The sequence below is a fragment of the Scyliorhinus torazame genome, chromosome 10 (assembly GCF_047496885.1).
Source record: "Scyliorhinus torazame isolate Kashiwa2021f chromosome 10, sScyTor2.1, whole genome shotgun sequence".
Classification (NCBI taxonomy): Eukaryota; Metazoa; Chordata; class Chondrichthyes; order Carcharhiniformes; family Scyliorhinidae; genus Scyliorhinus; species Scyliorhinus torazame.
In genome coordinates this window covers 261,449,004-261,465,406 of record NC_092716.1, presented here as the reverse complement: position 1 = coordinate 261,465,406, position 16,403 = coordinate 261,449,004, and the positions used below count along the sequence as shown (strand labels likewise).

The window sequence follows — 16,403 nt, the reverse complement described above, 5'->3', positions numbered from 1 at the left end:
CAGAATTAGTTGACCTCCACATCCTGCAGTGCAGCATAACCTGTCACTGTTTATTTTCCCCATTTTGGGTATGACAAGGCAACAGCCAAAAATTAAGAGACGGAAAATTGTTTTACATAAACTTATCCTCCTCCAGTGTTTGGAAAGCACAAGAAACATGTTCATATTTTATTTAATGTGTTGCAAATCATTTACATACAAATTTGATGCACAAGAATGTCTACTTAGCCTGTTCCTTATAGTTGTCATGTCTTACGTACATGGAACAGATGCTCCAGCCACCGGACATGACGCAATTTTCTGGAAAACCCAAGATAATTCAGTAAATCAAACCTGAAAATTAATCGGATTGGAAACAGGCCAAAAGATCACAGTGACCCGATTTGATATTACAGAGCCCATACCTCTTGGATGAGGTGAACTCTATCCCAGTCAAAAAGAGGTTGTGTGTTCCCTCTTGAAGAATACGGTGAGTCAGCATTCATTGTACAAGTCAGCAACGTATTCCACTGGCCCATAATTCTTTGGAAAATGAATGACCTGGCATCCAACCTCATTCTGCCTTTAGCTAAATTACAAGCAAGGCCATCAAGCCTCCCTAAACTATCCAGTTGAAATAACCGGCGACCGGAGATTCGCCGCCATTCGCGCGCCATCGACGTGGCACCGGTCGGGGGCCTTTGGAAAAGACCCCCCCGGCGATCCTCCACGATAGACCGGCTGAGTTCCCGCCGGCGTGGTTCTAATGTGGTTCCACCCGGCGGGAACTCAGAGTCGCGGCTGATGTGGGCATTATGGTGGGGATCGGACACCGGGGGAGTTGGGGGGCCTCGCGATGGGCAGGCCCGCGATCTGGGGTACCGATCGGCGGGCCATCGTGACCTATCTTCATCCGTGCGGGCCCACTGTGTGGCTCCGCCATGTCGGCGGCGCCCACCGCCGTGCGCATGTGTGGCCACACGGTCTGTACAGCAGGGCTCTGTCAGCAGCCAGAGCTGCGGGACGCACGCGAGAGGCCTGCTAGCCCCCTGGAAAATGGGGAATCACCCTGGACTTGAGGAAAATGTCTGGAGTGATGCTTGCCCGTTTTCCGCCGGGTGTGGGGACTTAGTCCCCCAAAGGGAGAATCCCGCCCCTGTGTAGCTCCTGAACCCAACTCCCAGACTCGGCCCGTCTCCAAATATTCCAGCCACTGCACTCTTTGCAGTTACGGTATTTGGGTAACTAAGGTGCTTGCCTAAGAACCAATCTTGTGGCCCTTTTCCGCAGCCTACCAAAACCTCAATATCCTCCCAACACCACACGAGATGATAACTGGACACCAAGTGAGATTTTAAACCAGATGATTACTCTCAACGTAGGCAATGTATTTAGGGAATGTTTGCTTATCCTAGTTTCATTACAGTCAGTCATCAGGTTGAAAAGCTTATTCAGAAGAATCTGCCTCACGAGCTGTCATACTACCAAACCCTTTCTTCATAACGTGCACTGTAATCACATAGACGGGTAAAAGTACACAATGGAGTCATTTACATCAATAAAGTCTTACGACATAATCTCATTTGTTTTGCAGTTGGTTAATGGATGTTTATCATGCCAAACACAAATATCGAGACACGAGTCACGCAATGGATGGTGTAAAAAAATCTTTTTGGAAGTGGATTGAATATTACTAAGAGATGTACCTGACTGTTTGTATTAATCTGCTTGCACTTGCACACAGTTGTGATCTGGCCGGGCTAAAATTCTAATTCTGTCAATAATTTTTCACTAATAAATTGAATTAATTTTCTCTGACATCAGCACACCTCGAACCAGAATCCAAGCTATAGATTAACAAGTTGTATTTAACCGTTTACTGGTTCACATATTCACGATCAACTTGCACTTTTGTATCAATAAGATCATTTTTTTGTCATTGTATCTTTTTACATCTTGCTCCCAAAATTTCATTTTTTATCATTCTTGCTCCTGGAGTTATATATTATTAAAAATCATAGAACTATTTTTCCATTCAATCCGGAGACTGGACATTTCCCATGCCAGTATCGGATAATATGATCTCACTCGTGCTGAAGCCAGGGTACATCAGCTGCATCTCAAATTCAAACCCTACTTTCTCAAAAGTCAAATCTATTGTACTTTCCAAGGTAACCCTTATTTTTCAAACTTTTGTACAGCCAGGCCACACACCAAGTTGCCCCGGGGAGTTACACAAAATGGAGATCATTTAACTGTTGCAAAGAGATGTTATTCGCAGGATATATGAGAGGGATGAAGCTGGAGAAATGATACTGGTTCCCAAAACAAAAATGGAGTTTAAGTTACTAGTGACCCAAATTAAACTTCATAATGAAAAAAAAAGTTTCAGTACTCACTATTGTGCTTCTCGTCGTACTGGTGAAAAAGTTATCCTTATCTGAAAGATCAAATCTAAACGGTTGTGGGAGGTAAAAGAGAAAGAGCAAATTGTAATTAAACATGGCAGCAACATTTGTAAACATTCAAGCTATTGTGGAAATTCTTGATGCACTCAGAACTTTGATACTTTGGGCAGGGTTCTCAGGTCCCTCAGCCGTGTGTTTCTCAGCGATGCGCTGTTCGCTGGCGGTGGGATTCCCTACTCCTGCCGCTGGTCAACGGGTCTTCACATTGAAGCTACCCCATGCTGCCGGGAAACCGGTGGGTGGGAACGCGCTGCCGCAGGAACAGAGAATACCAAAGGCTGGAGAACTCCAGCTCTTCAGAATCTGTTGGAAGTGAAGCGTTACTGCCCCTTCATATCCCTGTGCTACTATTCGAGAAATCAAATCGGTAATGTACAATGTTATCCATCGGAGGACTTTAAAGTGATCAAGAGAGGAATAGAAAAAAAAAATCCATAGCCAGACAAGAGTGGAAACCTCGATTAGATTTTTCCTAGAGCTAGAAGTATATGGAGGTTGAACGGAACCAGGAAAACCATAAAGCATAATAACAATTGAATTCCTTTCCACTTTTGCATATATTGATGATAAAGCGGAGGATGGTAAAAGGATGTAGGCTAGGTTGTACCTCTGCTGCAAAAATATCTTCCATTCAAGTATTAATATGTTAAATGTTAACTGACATGCCAACTGGCACGAGGTTACAAGTTATCGCGCAAATAACATTCTGAAATCAATGTACTCGCTTAAGTTTGCCACAAGGCTTGAATTTTGCAAATTTAACTGAAATTTTGCAATTTGAAAATATACAGATTAAGCTACTAAAAATGCAGGCCCACCTGCCAAGGTGAAGGTGAAAAAAACAAACCACCCTCAGGGGAGTGTGGAGGGTGCGGTTTAATGGCCTCGTTGCACCAGACTTGGTACCGCAATAGGGCGGGTGAATCTGGAGGCCCCTCACGAGATTCGCGACACTGGAGAAGTCCCAAGATTAAACTGAACTTCGGAGCTGCTGCGATTTGGATCTCGCTCCAGATCAGCATAGGAGTCATTAAGCTCATTTAAATATACATTTGGATTCTCCCCACGCCCAGGACCCAATGGCCTTGCCTGGGAAACCTTGCCAGGGCGTTGTTTAGTACTGGTCCACACACACACACACATGGATTAATTGTAATGGCACCTGGGGATGGGCACCTTTGGAGACCCCCTTAATGATTGGGGACAGGGCAGGGTGGCACCCTGGAAGGAACACTGCCATGGTTCCAGATGGACAGTGTCAAGGTGCCCTTTCCCATAAGAAGTGGGGCTCGAGGACCCTGGAGTAGCGAGTGAAATGGGGGAGTCCAGATACCGGGGGCTGACCGAGTTTGGGGGGGGGGGGGGGGGGGGGGGAATAGTCGAAAGATCAGGGCTGTCTTTAAAAATGATGCGGGCTCACCAGTGCAGGAAAGGAGCATGGCCTCGACGGGGCATTCCTCACCCAGGCCAGAAACAGGCAAAGTGCCCCTGAATAAGGGTCACTCATCGCTGCAGATGCGGAGAAACAGCCCCGCTAAACCCACCCAAAACCAGACAGGAGAATTTGTTTCTGGTGAATCTACCAATGAATTGAGATCGCAAAATAATTGCATCAACTTCTACATTTGACTGCATCCATGAAATTAACTAATTCAAATCTGTTAGCCGTTTAGCTGCTGTTGTATAAAGAGTCAAAAGTTCTGCTCCTTCTCACAAACACCTTTATTTTCCTTTAACACAACCCTGTACAAAAACTCTATCTTCACATCACGTGCCCCAAAGGCCACCTGAAGCCCCTTTACATATGTGTCAATTATTGGATGCTTAACATAAATGAGACATTTAATTGGAATGTCTCTTAACTCATTCCTTAACAAAATCAGCCAAGTGTTAAGCAATCTACACCTCAATAGCAATCAAAGAACACTAAACTGAATATTATTTTAACTTTAAATTTATTGGACTCTTAACTTCTCTCATTTCGTATACCGGTGTGTAAGACATGGCATTTTTATTTTCACTTTCTGGTTTAGTGGTTAATAAATTTACTCAATGTGAATAAAACCTGGTTTGTGTCACTCCCTATTGTCCACAGCTTTAACAGTTAAATACTTTTGTTTAAAAAAAAAGGCATATCCTGTAAAACCTTAAACCTTTATGGTGACCAACCAGAAGGTAGAATAGAGGGGAGCAACTTCAATCCTTCCCACCTGGGCGTAACAGGTTCAAAGCTGATTAAGCTCCAATTTCTTGATATTTTCTGCTTGACCACAAGTGGGGTAGCACAGTGGTCAGCACCGCTGCCCCACAGCTCCAGGGACCCGGGTTTGATTCCAACCTCGGGTCACTGTCTGTGCGGAGTTTGCACTTTCTCCCTGTGTCTGCGTGGGTTTCCTCCGGGTGCTCCGGTTTCATCCCACAGTCCAAAGATGTGCAGGTTAGGTGGATTGGCCATTCTAAATTACCCCTTAGTTTCCAAAAGGTTAGGTCGGCTTACTGGATTACGGGGATAGGGTGGAAGCCTGAGCTTAAGTAGGGTGCTCTTTCCAAAGGCCAGTGCATTCGATGGGCCGAATGGCCTCCTTCTGTACTGCAAATTCTACGATTTTACAATTCTAACATGTTCATGACTAAGTTGTTAACTGTTCCCTGGCCATGCACGCGCCCAGAGATTTGGTTCCTATCAAAACCAGAGTCGGGTTTTGCAAATTCTTTACCTCCCAATGCGTCAAAGTTAGTCACACTTGCATTAAACAGAGCAAGAATAATAAGTCATATCAATAAAATTTTTTATTTTGTATGGCTTGTAAAGTAAAGAAACTGAACCATGGATTCCCGTCATCTTATTCTGATGACCAATTAACATCCGAAGGATCCAAAATGGCTCCACCTTTGTCATTGGGCTAAAACAACAATGTTTTACATTGGACTCAATCGACCCATTCCCATGATGGTTCTGGTTGAGAGTTATCAGCAGACAAGTGTCAACAAGCGAGTCCTACTCGAGGCGGAAAGCTATGCAAAACAATATGTTGGGGCTCATTTTAAATAAACAATTAACCAATTGAAATCAATCAAGTAAACTGAGGGGACAATTAAAGGGGAACCCCTTAAAGGGATACTGCCCGATTCAGAAAGCAAACCACAAAGAAAATTTAAAGCACCAAATTAAATTGTGATTAAGGGGGTTGATGACTCATCCCAGACCCCACACTGCCAATTGGGCTTTCACCCCACCAATCTGCTCATTCAAATGGACAGTAATGATTCTGTGTCAACATAGTTGTCCCGATATCCATGTGAACTTTTCTCCCTCAACCAAAAGAAAATACCCACTATCTGTGAAATCCTGCCGTGTATAAAACACCCGCCACAAATTGTCTAATGTATCCTGCGATTGTTTTTTCTTCGAAGGATTTACCAAATTCATTTTTTTAAAGTTAATATTGAATCGAAACCTTTTATAGACCACCAGCCTTTCAGGCAGAACTTTCAAGATCGCGACCACTTGCTGCATAAGGCAATGTCAGCCCCAGCTCTTAAACCATGACCATTCACCATAAAAATCGGTATCACTGGTTACCTATTCTTTTTCCACTGGAGCGTTTTGCCTTATTTACTCCAAGAAAGCCCTTCACGATTTGGAACGGTCCCAATCAAACCTGTGCCTGAAGGAGAACAATCCCAGCGTCTACACATGCTGGAACTTCCCCGTCCCTGGAGCCATTGTACTAAATCTCCTTACCCCCTCCAAGGTCTTGACATTCTTCTGAAACTATGATCCACAGGATTGAGCTGAATGCTCCATCCATGCTCCAGACCAGAGTTATGTATGACAGAGGTGAAGAGAATCTTTGTTCTTTCAGAAGGTAGAGAGTGTTTGTAACTTCCTTTTGCAAAAAGGCAGCGGAAGCAGAATATATGAATGTTTTGCAGGCAGAGATAGATAGGTTCTTAATAAACAAGGGAGTGAAGGGTTGCCAGTCAGATCGGGCACAAACTTATCGAATTGCAGATCAGGCTCGAAGGGCTGAGTGGCCTGCTACTACATTTCTTCATATTGCTTCAAAATCTGAAATCACGTTCGTCAGTTTGCCTTTAGCTAACAAGTGCTTACTTTCGCATTGAAAACCTTGTGATGTAACAGAGATTCTCTATCAAGATATACGGAGAGGGGTAGATGAAGTGGGAGATCTTGGTGTGCAAGTACACAGGTCCCTAAAGGTAGCAGTACAGGTAGATAAGGTTGTAAAGAAGGCATGTGGAATGTTCTCCTTCATTGGCAGAGGACAGGAATACAAATGTATGGATATAATGATATGGAGATGCCGGCGTTGGGCTGGGGTGAGCATAGTAAGAAGTCTTACAACACCAGGTTAAAGTCCAACAGGTTTGTCTATATACATGTTTCTGGAACATACCTCTCCATTCACCTGCGGAAGGAGCAGCGCTCCGAAAGCTAGTGACATCGAAACAAACCTGTTGGACTTTAACCTGGTGTTGGAAGACTTCTTACTGGATATAATGATGGAACTGTATAAAACACTGGTGAGACCACGGCTGGAGTATAGTGCACAGTTCTGGTCACCACATTAGACAGGAAGGATGTAATTGCTCTGGAGAGTGCAGAGGAGGTTGACAAGAACGTTGCCAGGGTTGGAAATTGCAGCTACGAGGAGAAATTGGTGTTGCTTTTCTTGCAACAGAGAAGGCTGAGGGGTGACATGATTGAGGTGTACAAAATTGTGAGGAGTAGAGATGGAGCAGACAGGGGGAATCGGTTTCCATTGTAGAGAGTTCAAAAACCAGGGGTCATAGATTCAAGCATAGTAGCAGAAGGATGAGAGGATGCAAGGAAAAACCTTTTTGTGCAGACGTTGGTGGATGTCTGGAATTTGCTGCCTGAGTTGGTGGTGGAGGCCGAGACACTAAACACGTTTTTAAAAAAGTACCTGGATCTGCAGCTTAAGTGCTGTCAGTTACAGGGCGATGGAGTGGGTGCAGGAAGGTGGGAATAGAAAGGGCGCTTGGGTGCGTTTGGATCAGCAAGAACATGAGGGGCTGAATCATTTCTATGGTTCCAAGATCTCATTCTCCAAAGTCTTAGAATTTATTGAGTGTTCAGTTCCCTAATATGGTGGGTGAATCAGGGTCTTAGAAAAGGTCCACAGAGAGCTACAGGAATGATTCTTAGATCGAAGACCCTCAACTTCTCAGTTGGCTCAAGGACCTTGGTTGCTTCTTCAGAACAGTGCTGGATTGAGGAAATCTTATAGCAGAGGTCTATAAAATAACTAAATGGGCTGCGTTTCTTGCCAATTAACAGTTTGGAGAGGAACAAAGGACATGATGATCCATGCCAGAGTAGTAACAGACAATATTTGGCAGTCCCTCTTGTCAGAGAGTAGTGAGTCTCTGGAATACATTGCCAGATTCTCTGTTCATCTTCAAAATTATAGGGAGAGCTCTTCTGACTGTTTATGCCGGCAGGACCTTCCCCTCTGGCCACAAATGCACCCCCGCCACAGATTTCCCAGTGGATTCAATGGGCCAACATCAGGTCCAGAAGGTCTGGCCGCCAGCAAATGGCACGTCTCCTCACGATGCCGGGAGACACGCTGTGGGAAGGCCAGGGAATCACGCCCATAGTGCAAAACCCATTGAAGATGGGATTTCTTTTTAGCATCCCTTCAGCACGGATTTTTAAAATAAACTCCTTGGGAAAATTGAAGCAATTACACTCGTACAGTGGCAGCCCCTTGCCCAGCAGGTTGCCAATTAATTATGCTAAAGAACAGGAGTAGGCCATTCAACCCATCAAATTGTTGCACATTCAATTCAGTCATGGATAGCGCGCACCTGCACTCTGCTTTTACTTCATATCCCTTATTATCCAATTTTTAAAAATATAATCGATCTGAATCTTGGAAATTTCAATTTACCCAACCGGTTCTAAATTTCCATGATGAAAAATGTTGCAGATTTCATTATTCAATGATTCAACAGATGTCCCCCCTCTTATTCTGGATCCCCTCACTCTCATTCCCATCAAATCACTTTATCATGGGCTAATGGAGCTTGCATTTAGCTCAGACGTCACCCTCAGCCTTTACAATTTCTCAGATTGTAAAGTTTCTGCAATCAATTCCAGGTCCTCTCTGAACTGAAATTTGCGATGTTATTTACTATGTTTGGCTGGACCACACAAAGTCTAACCACTAGTAAAGTTGCTAACTGGAGAAGATTTAGAATGGTCACTACTTCTCACTACTCTGGAGGATGGGCTTTAAACAGATAATCATTAGAACATAAGAACTAGGAGCAGGAGTCGGCCATCTGGCCCCTCGAGCCTGCTCCGCCATTCAATGAGATCATGGCTGATCTTTCATGGACTCAGCTCCACTTTCCGACGCAAACACAATTCTTCAAAAAACTCTATCTTTATCTTAAAAACATTTAATGAAGGCGCCTCAACTGCTTCACAGGGCAAGGACCAAACACAAAATAGAAACTGTACCAAACAGCACAAGAACCTCTCTATGGGCACGATCCAACAGCCACGCTGCACCAGAAAAGCAGCTCGCCGCAGCACAGCGGGGCCGATAATTTCTAGGAGACCCTGCTCCAGGGTTCTACCCGGCTCACAATGCCTCGCGAGGCCCACGTGATCTTGCGAGATGTGGCGATGTAAATCCCGCCCACAATCCCCCACAAATAGGGACCAGATGGAACGGCACTCATGGGGGTCTGCCAGGAGATCAGAGACTCCCAGTGCCCCTTTGGAGCACTGTGGTACACTGGCACAGCTGGTGCCAACCAGGCACCCTGGCAGTGCCAGTCTGGCAGTGCCACCTGGAACCACCAAGGTGCCCAGGTGGCATTGCCAGATGAGGGGTACTGCCAGGGTGGCAGGTTAGCACTGCCAAGGTGCCAAGCTGGCATTTTCTGTGGTGATCAGGCCAGGCGTGCCCTATGGAATGTTTGGAGGGGCGTGCGAGACTGCTCCCATAGTGCATTGGGGCTTGGGCGCCTCAAGAGCGGGACAGTATTTAAAAATGACGTCCCGATCTCTCATTACACTGAGGAGTTCTGGCGAATGGAGCTGCTCGGTGTAGAAAACAGGGCTATGTGCAGTCTTAGCCGCGTGCTCCCCGCTGAGGCCCCTTATTTAACGCGAGTGGCGTTTTATAGCCATGTGCTTCTCGGTACTACGAGCGCTGGGAACCACGCAGCTAAATGCGCTTGCTATGGGACTTTGTTCCCATTCAGTTGAATTGTGCCCTGTATGTCATCATTATAACTTCTTTCACAGTTTTGGATCAATCAACAGAATTGTCTTGAAATATATGATCTTTCAAAAAGAGAATGTTAATGCACCTAGCATATGGGCTGGCTTTCTGGATAGAGCTTAAAATGACCATGCCAAAACTGCTAACTACTGAAAAATTCACCTGACTTCCAGCCTTTCTGCTTTTTTGATGCTCGTGAATTAATCATGATTGAGGACTCGCTACTGGAAAAAAAAATTACATCGAATGCAACCGAAAACTCTAACCTCACTGTTGTAGAGTTGTAAGCTCATGGGTGCAATGAGCAAATATCAATCGCAATGAGCCTATTGTATAGAATTTAATTTCAATCTGAACCAAGCACATCTTGGAACGATGTCCCCTGGTTCTAGAATTCTCTGTCAAGGCAAACAATTTTATCCTGTCCACTCGATCTCTTCCCCCTTAACTTTGTACGCCTCAATTAAGTCACGTCAGACGTCTTTGTTCTCAAGAAAATAACATCAATCTACCTATCTCTCCTCATGGACACACTTTTCAAGCCCTGGCAACATTCTTGTAAATCTCCTCTGCATTCTCTCCAGAGTAATTACGTCTTTCCTGTAATGTGGTGACCAGAACTGCACACAATACTCAGTTGTGGCCTCACTAGTGCTTTATGTAATTCCAACATTATATCCGAACTTTTAGATTCTATACCTCTGCCAATGAAGGAGGGCATTGCATATGCTTTCTTAAAAACCTTGTCCACTTGAACCTGTGTACTTGTACACCAAGATCTCTCACTTCATCTACCCCTTAGTATATTCCTATTTATCATGATGTACTCCCTATAACTGTTTGACCTCTCCAAATGCATGACCTCACACTTGTGGTTAAATTTCCCCATTTTATCCCCCACTCCACCAACCCATCTAAATTATTTTGGAGATTATAGCTATCCTCTACGCTGGCCACCATGCGGCCAATCTTTGTGTTGTCCGCAAATTTCCCAATCATGCTCCCCACTTCCATGTTCAAATCGTTAATATATAACACAAACAGTAAGTGCCCCAACACCGAGCCCTGTGGAACACCACTTGAAACCACTTTCCATTCCGATTTTCTTTTTGAAAATAATCCCTTGGAAGCCACATTGACAAATATGGATTTTGATCCTTCCAATAGCTTTCGTCATTCTTCAAATCAATGGACACGATGGAGTGACTCAATGTCATAACTGCGCTGCAGTATTCAGTTACTGGGGCATGTACAATTCCTATCCGACCACAATAACAAACTTGAACCTGACCTGGCTGAATTATACTGGCCAGAAACCTCGGATGATTCAATTCCTTTCGAACTGGGAAACCTGAGCTGCCTCACACATGTTCATGAACAGATAGAGCAGGTATAATGTGTCATTCCTTTCCCGAAAGCAATGCCTTAATGTCAAGACGCAAGGCTAGAAATTACTGGTGCATTCACAAGATGTTTCTCTGTAAGCTATTTTAACACTGGCTTAATTCAGTTCAGACTTGGAATAGCAGATGAAGACGTTTCAGTTTTCTTCTATCATCACCAGAATTCCTCGTCTACAGTAAGTATGGGATGATTATTTTGGTTTGCTGTGACGTGCCCCATCATTTTGGATTTCCTTTAAATTTAGAGAACCCAATTATTATTATTTTTCCAATTAAGGGGCAATTTAGCGTGGAAAATCCACCTAACCTGTACATCTTTGGGTTGTGGGGGTGAAACCCACGCAGACATGGGGAGAATGTGCAAACTCCACACGGACAGTGACCCAGGGCCAGGATTCAAACCCGGGTCCTCAATGCCGCAGTCCCAGTGCTAACCACTGCGCCACTGGATTTCCCGTTCGAAATTCCGGAGATATTTTCTAGTCCAGGGACGCTCCGAGGTTTTCAACCAATGGCTTCTATTTTGCTGGCTGGTTTCACCCACATCACTTCCTCCCCCAATTAGATTAAAAAAATTATTGTGCAGATCAACTCCAAAAAAGAAGTGGAAGAAGAATGTTGGTGAAGAATGTGATGGATAGGAAAGGAACACAAGAAGCTGTGGAGACAGCTCACCTGGGTCGAATTACACGGAGTCTGGTCCTGAAAAGGAAATTTTCGTCTCATCTCCACACGCAACACATTATTTGAGATTTCAAATATTCCTTCATTTCTTAACTCAAATCACGCTTTCCCTCTATTTCTCGTTATTGGTTTCAATTTGCTCTCTTTCTCGGTTGATACCCTGATTCTTTCTTGATCTTTAAATCGTCATTCCATTAAGGTGATGGATTCCTGGTCGGTTGATCACCAGTGTCCCAGATGGTCCACTGCTTTAGTGAGCCACCATCAGCTCTACCATTTGATCATGTTACAGAAAGATTTACATTGAGCTGAAGGGAGTGGGAACGAGTCACGAGACTAGAACCAGAGAAAGATTACAGCACAGTAGAAGGCTCTTCAGCCAAATCACGTCTGCACCGGCTGAGAATCATTATTAAAAACTCAATGCCTATTCGAATTCCACCGTCCCAGACCCAGGTTCCTTATGGGTTTCTGCTTCCACCAAGTCAGGTAGAAAATTCCAAACACCTATCCATCTTCTGGGTGACGTTTTGTCCTCATTGATCCTCTCGTGTTTCTACCAATCACCTCAAATCTATGCCCCCTGGTAACGGACCGCTCGGCTAGGAAAACAAGGTTTTCCCTGTTCACCCCATCTAGGCCCCTTTTGTGCATCTCAATTAGGTGACCCCCTCAGTCTCTGCCGAAAAAACAACCCAGGCCTATCCAATCTCTCCTAGCTGCAGTTTCCAAGCCCTGCCAACATTTTTGGAAATTTCCTGTGTTCGCTGCAGGCCAGTTATGGCTTTCCTGTAATGAGAGTAGAACTGTACACAAATTTCAACTGTGGCCTAACCAACGTTTTATACATTTCCATCTGCACATCTCTGCTTCTCTATTCAATACCTCACCCAATAAAGGAAAACATTCCATATGCTCTCTTTACTACCTTATCCACTTGTTCTGCCACCTTCGGGGATCTGTGGATATGCACTCCAAGGGGTCTCACTTCCTCAACCCCTCCCATTTACTGTGCATTCCTTACTTTGGCTCCACCCCCCCTCAAATGCATTCCCAAACACTTTCCTGAATAGAATTCCATTTTCCACTTTCCACCACTCAACTAAACCATTGATATCATACAGGAGACACTAGCTATCCTTCAATTATCTACCCACCCAACAAGTCTCATCTGCAAAATTCCCCATCAACAACAAACAGAGCCCCATGGAATGCCACTGGAACAGCTTTCCATTCAAAAAAACATCCATCAACCGTTACCCTTTCTTTCCTCTCGCTGAGCCAATTTTGGATCCAACTTGCCACATTCCGCTGCATCTCACAGGCTTTTGCTTTTCTGACCAGTCTGCCATGCGAGACCTTGTCAAATGTCTAACTGAAATCTATGTCGATAACATCTACTGCACTACCCTCTTCAATCCTGCTTGACACTAATTTAGAAGACTACCTGCCCTGAACAAAACCATGCTGTGCTAAATTGTGGATTGGCTATGCTAAATTGCCTTAGTGTCCAAAACAAGGTTAGGTGGGGTTACGGGGATAGGGTGGAGGTGTGACCCAAGGTAGGATGCTCTTTGCAAGGGTCGGTGCACACTCGATGGGCCGAATGGCCTCCTTCTGCTCTGTAAATTCTATGATTCTATGCTGCCTACCCCTGATAAATCTGTTCCTTTCCAAGAGGTAGTTTATTCTCTTGGAACTAATTCTATTTAATTTCCCACCACCGAGGTCAGATTGACCTGCCCCTCGCACCCTTTTTAAATGATGGTACAACATTCACAGACCTCCAATCTTCTGATACCTCACCTGCATCTATCAGGGCATCTGCTATTTTCTCCAAGAGTCCTTTAATAGCCTGAGGTGCAATCCATCTGGCCCTGGTAATTTATCCACCTTTATGGAAGTCAGTCCCTTTAGTATTTCCCCCCTCACTATGCTTATACTATCCAAGTATCTAATATTTAACACTCCTCCTCTTGAACTAGAATATCTGCATCATTCCTCATGGAGAGGGAGAAAGCACTCACAACTTTCATTGCTGCAGCAAGATTCACCGATTATATAGACAGCAAGGATCAGGAGTAGCTTTACGAGGTTGTGCAGTTTAATTTGCTAAATGGGATCATACTTAGTAATAATAGATAGTATAGAATGCTCAAACTGGCTGGTTGGGTCGTTATCAGCTGGGGGCCCCAAATGCAAGATTTTGCTGTCCAGCTTAGAGGTGACTAAAACTAGCTTACAAAAATGAGGAGCATCTAAACACTTGCTAATACAGTCTGGAGGAGTATGTTCCCAAACAAAAGTTTCGATCTCTGGAGCCATGAACATTAGCCCCACCCGAAACACAAAATGGCCTGTCGAGCAATATCAGGTTTTCACAGGAGGTTACGTTTCAGTCAATATTGAGCATTTTACTGATAGATGATAGCATGATGATGGATTTGACCACATTTACCGACTGTATTCTTGCCTTAACAAAGCAAACACCGAGGTCCATGGTGGCAAGTTCGCCCTTCATTAACTTTTACTGCCTCATCAGCCAGATTAAAGTTTTTGGTGCTAAAAGGGAGTGAAGAGTCACAGGCGCTGACCGGAAAAGTGGATTTGAAGCCACAATCAGATTAGCGAACGTCAGAGCACGCTAGAAAGGTCAGCTCCTGCTCCTCACACAAGACAAAAAAAAGCTTTATCAGAACCGAATTTCCACCTTGTCACCATTTCAATGTCCACCACAGTTTAGCTATTTTTAGCCATCTGTTTTAAATTGGTTTGCAAACTTTTATTCACTGCATTCTATAAAGTTGGACTGTAAAATCAATGGATTCAACTGCACCCCCCCTCGCCCCCAATTATTTTTAAGAAACACTTTTAGAACAAGGTTTTTTTGTTTTTAAATACATTTTACAGTACCCAATTCTTTTTTCCCCCAATAAGGGGCAGTTTAGCGTGGCCAATTCATCGACCTGGCTGGTGGGGGAAGAGACCGCACAGACACGGGAAGAATGTGCAAACTTTACATGGACAGTGACCCAGGGTGGAACCCGGGTCCTCAGTGCTGTGAGGCAGCAGTGCTAACCACTGCACTACCGTGCTGCCCCCACTTTTGGAACAATAACAAGGAAAAAATAGACACACTAAAATACAGCATGAACTGTGTACTTTAAAATGTTTGTATGGTGCACCGATACTCACAAGTGCTTTTTCTCTCTGGAGAATGGGTAGGAAAGGTTCTTAAATTCAGAATCGTCTTCTTGCACTTTTGGTCGCAACGGTGACGCCATTTTATGGCCAATGTTAGAAATTTTACTGAGGATCCCGGTTTTCTGCTTTACTTCATATACCTGAAGAATTAATAGAAACAAAATGAAACACAGAACTTCTCTGTTGCATTAACGCAGCACAACTTAGCCAGCATGTCATATCGAGCAAAATGTGCCCAGATAAATTATTAGGACAAATGTAGAAGTTTTTGCTGGTGACAAATTTCCAGAATTGGCCTAGGTTTTACTGTAGAAACGATGACATCTAGCAGCGTCTGCCATCATTAATTTTCTGAAGCAAACAGCAACTTTGAGTTCACAGGTGTACAGTTAAAAGTTGCTACTAGCGATTTTCCAGTGGGTGCGCCACTGATCGAAATTGAAATCATGGAAATTCTGAAAATGTTCATTAATGCCTTTAGTTAAAAGTTAGCCCTTGCTAAATGATATATGACTGAACTTTAACAGTGCACATAACTGCTAACCAGCCTCACTGGGCCGGAAACAGGAATTTGGTTTTAGTTGATGTCAAAGAGTCAAAGCTGCATTTTTGCACAGTGGTTAGCACGGCTGCCTCGCAGCTCCACGGTCCCAGGTTCAATTCCGGCCTTGGGTCACTTTCTGTGTGCAGTTTGCACTTTCTCCCACTGTCTGCGCGTGGATTTCCTCCGGGTACTCCGGTTTCCTCCCACAGTCCAAAGATGTGCAGGTTAGAGGGATTGGCCATGCTAAAATTGCCCCTTAAGTGTCCAAAAATGTGTAGGTGGTGTTACTGTGTTTTGGGGATAGGGTGGAGGCGTGGGATTAAGTAGGGTGCTCTTTCCAAGGGCCGGTACAGACTCGATGGGCTGAATGACCTCCTTCTGCACTGTAAATTCTAAATTATGACAATAAATTTCCATTTTTATTAAAATTTATTATAGCTTGAACCTTAAAATCAACCTGCATGGGGCATTTATCTTGGGATGGGTAAAATTGACAGAAAAAGCTAAATATTTGTGGTTCTTTTATTTCAAAAGTGATGGGCTGCTTATTCTGCATGATGACATCACTGTTGCTGGTGCCTGAAGATACTTTTGGCTGAGTTCCGGATTTAAACTGGTGGTGGTGTCGGCAAAGGAGAAATCCATACCACTAAGATTGCGAGATATTGGTGGGTAGCTTATCAAATGTAGCCTTTTCAAAATGATTTTTACAGAATACGAGTGCCACTAACTACGCCAGCATTTACCGCCCATCCCCAATAGTCCCAGCAAAGGTGGTGGTGAGCTGCCTACAAACACCCACAATGCTGTTCAGGGTGTAGTTCCAGGATTT

At 44.2% G+C, this 16,403-nt stretch overlaps 1 protein-coding gene across 2 annotated transcripts in view; it reads right to left on the bottom strand.

Moving 5' to 3' along the window:
* ano1a (anoctamin 1, calcium activated chloride channel a) overlaps positions 1 to 16,403 on the bottom strand; it is a 235,369-nt gene that overhangs the window by 198,514 nt on the left and 20,452 nt on the right. For both annotated transcript variants that reach the window (XM_072466740.1, XM_072466741.1), the window contains exons 3-4: positions 15,019 to 15,167; positions 2,379 to 2,433 (exon numbers count right to left, since the gene is read on the bottom strand). In XM_072466740.1, coding sequence (XP_072322841.1) covers positions 2,379 to 2,433; positions 15,019 to 15,167 — 204 coding nt within the window. The remainder of the gene's footprint in view (positions 1 to 2,378; positions 2,434 to 15,018; positions 15,168 to 16,403) is intronic.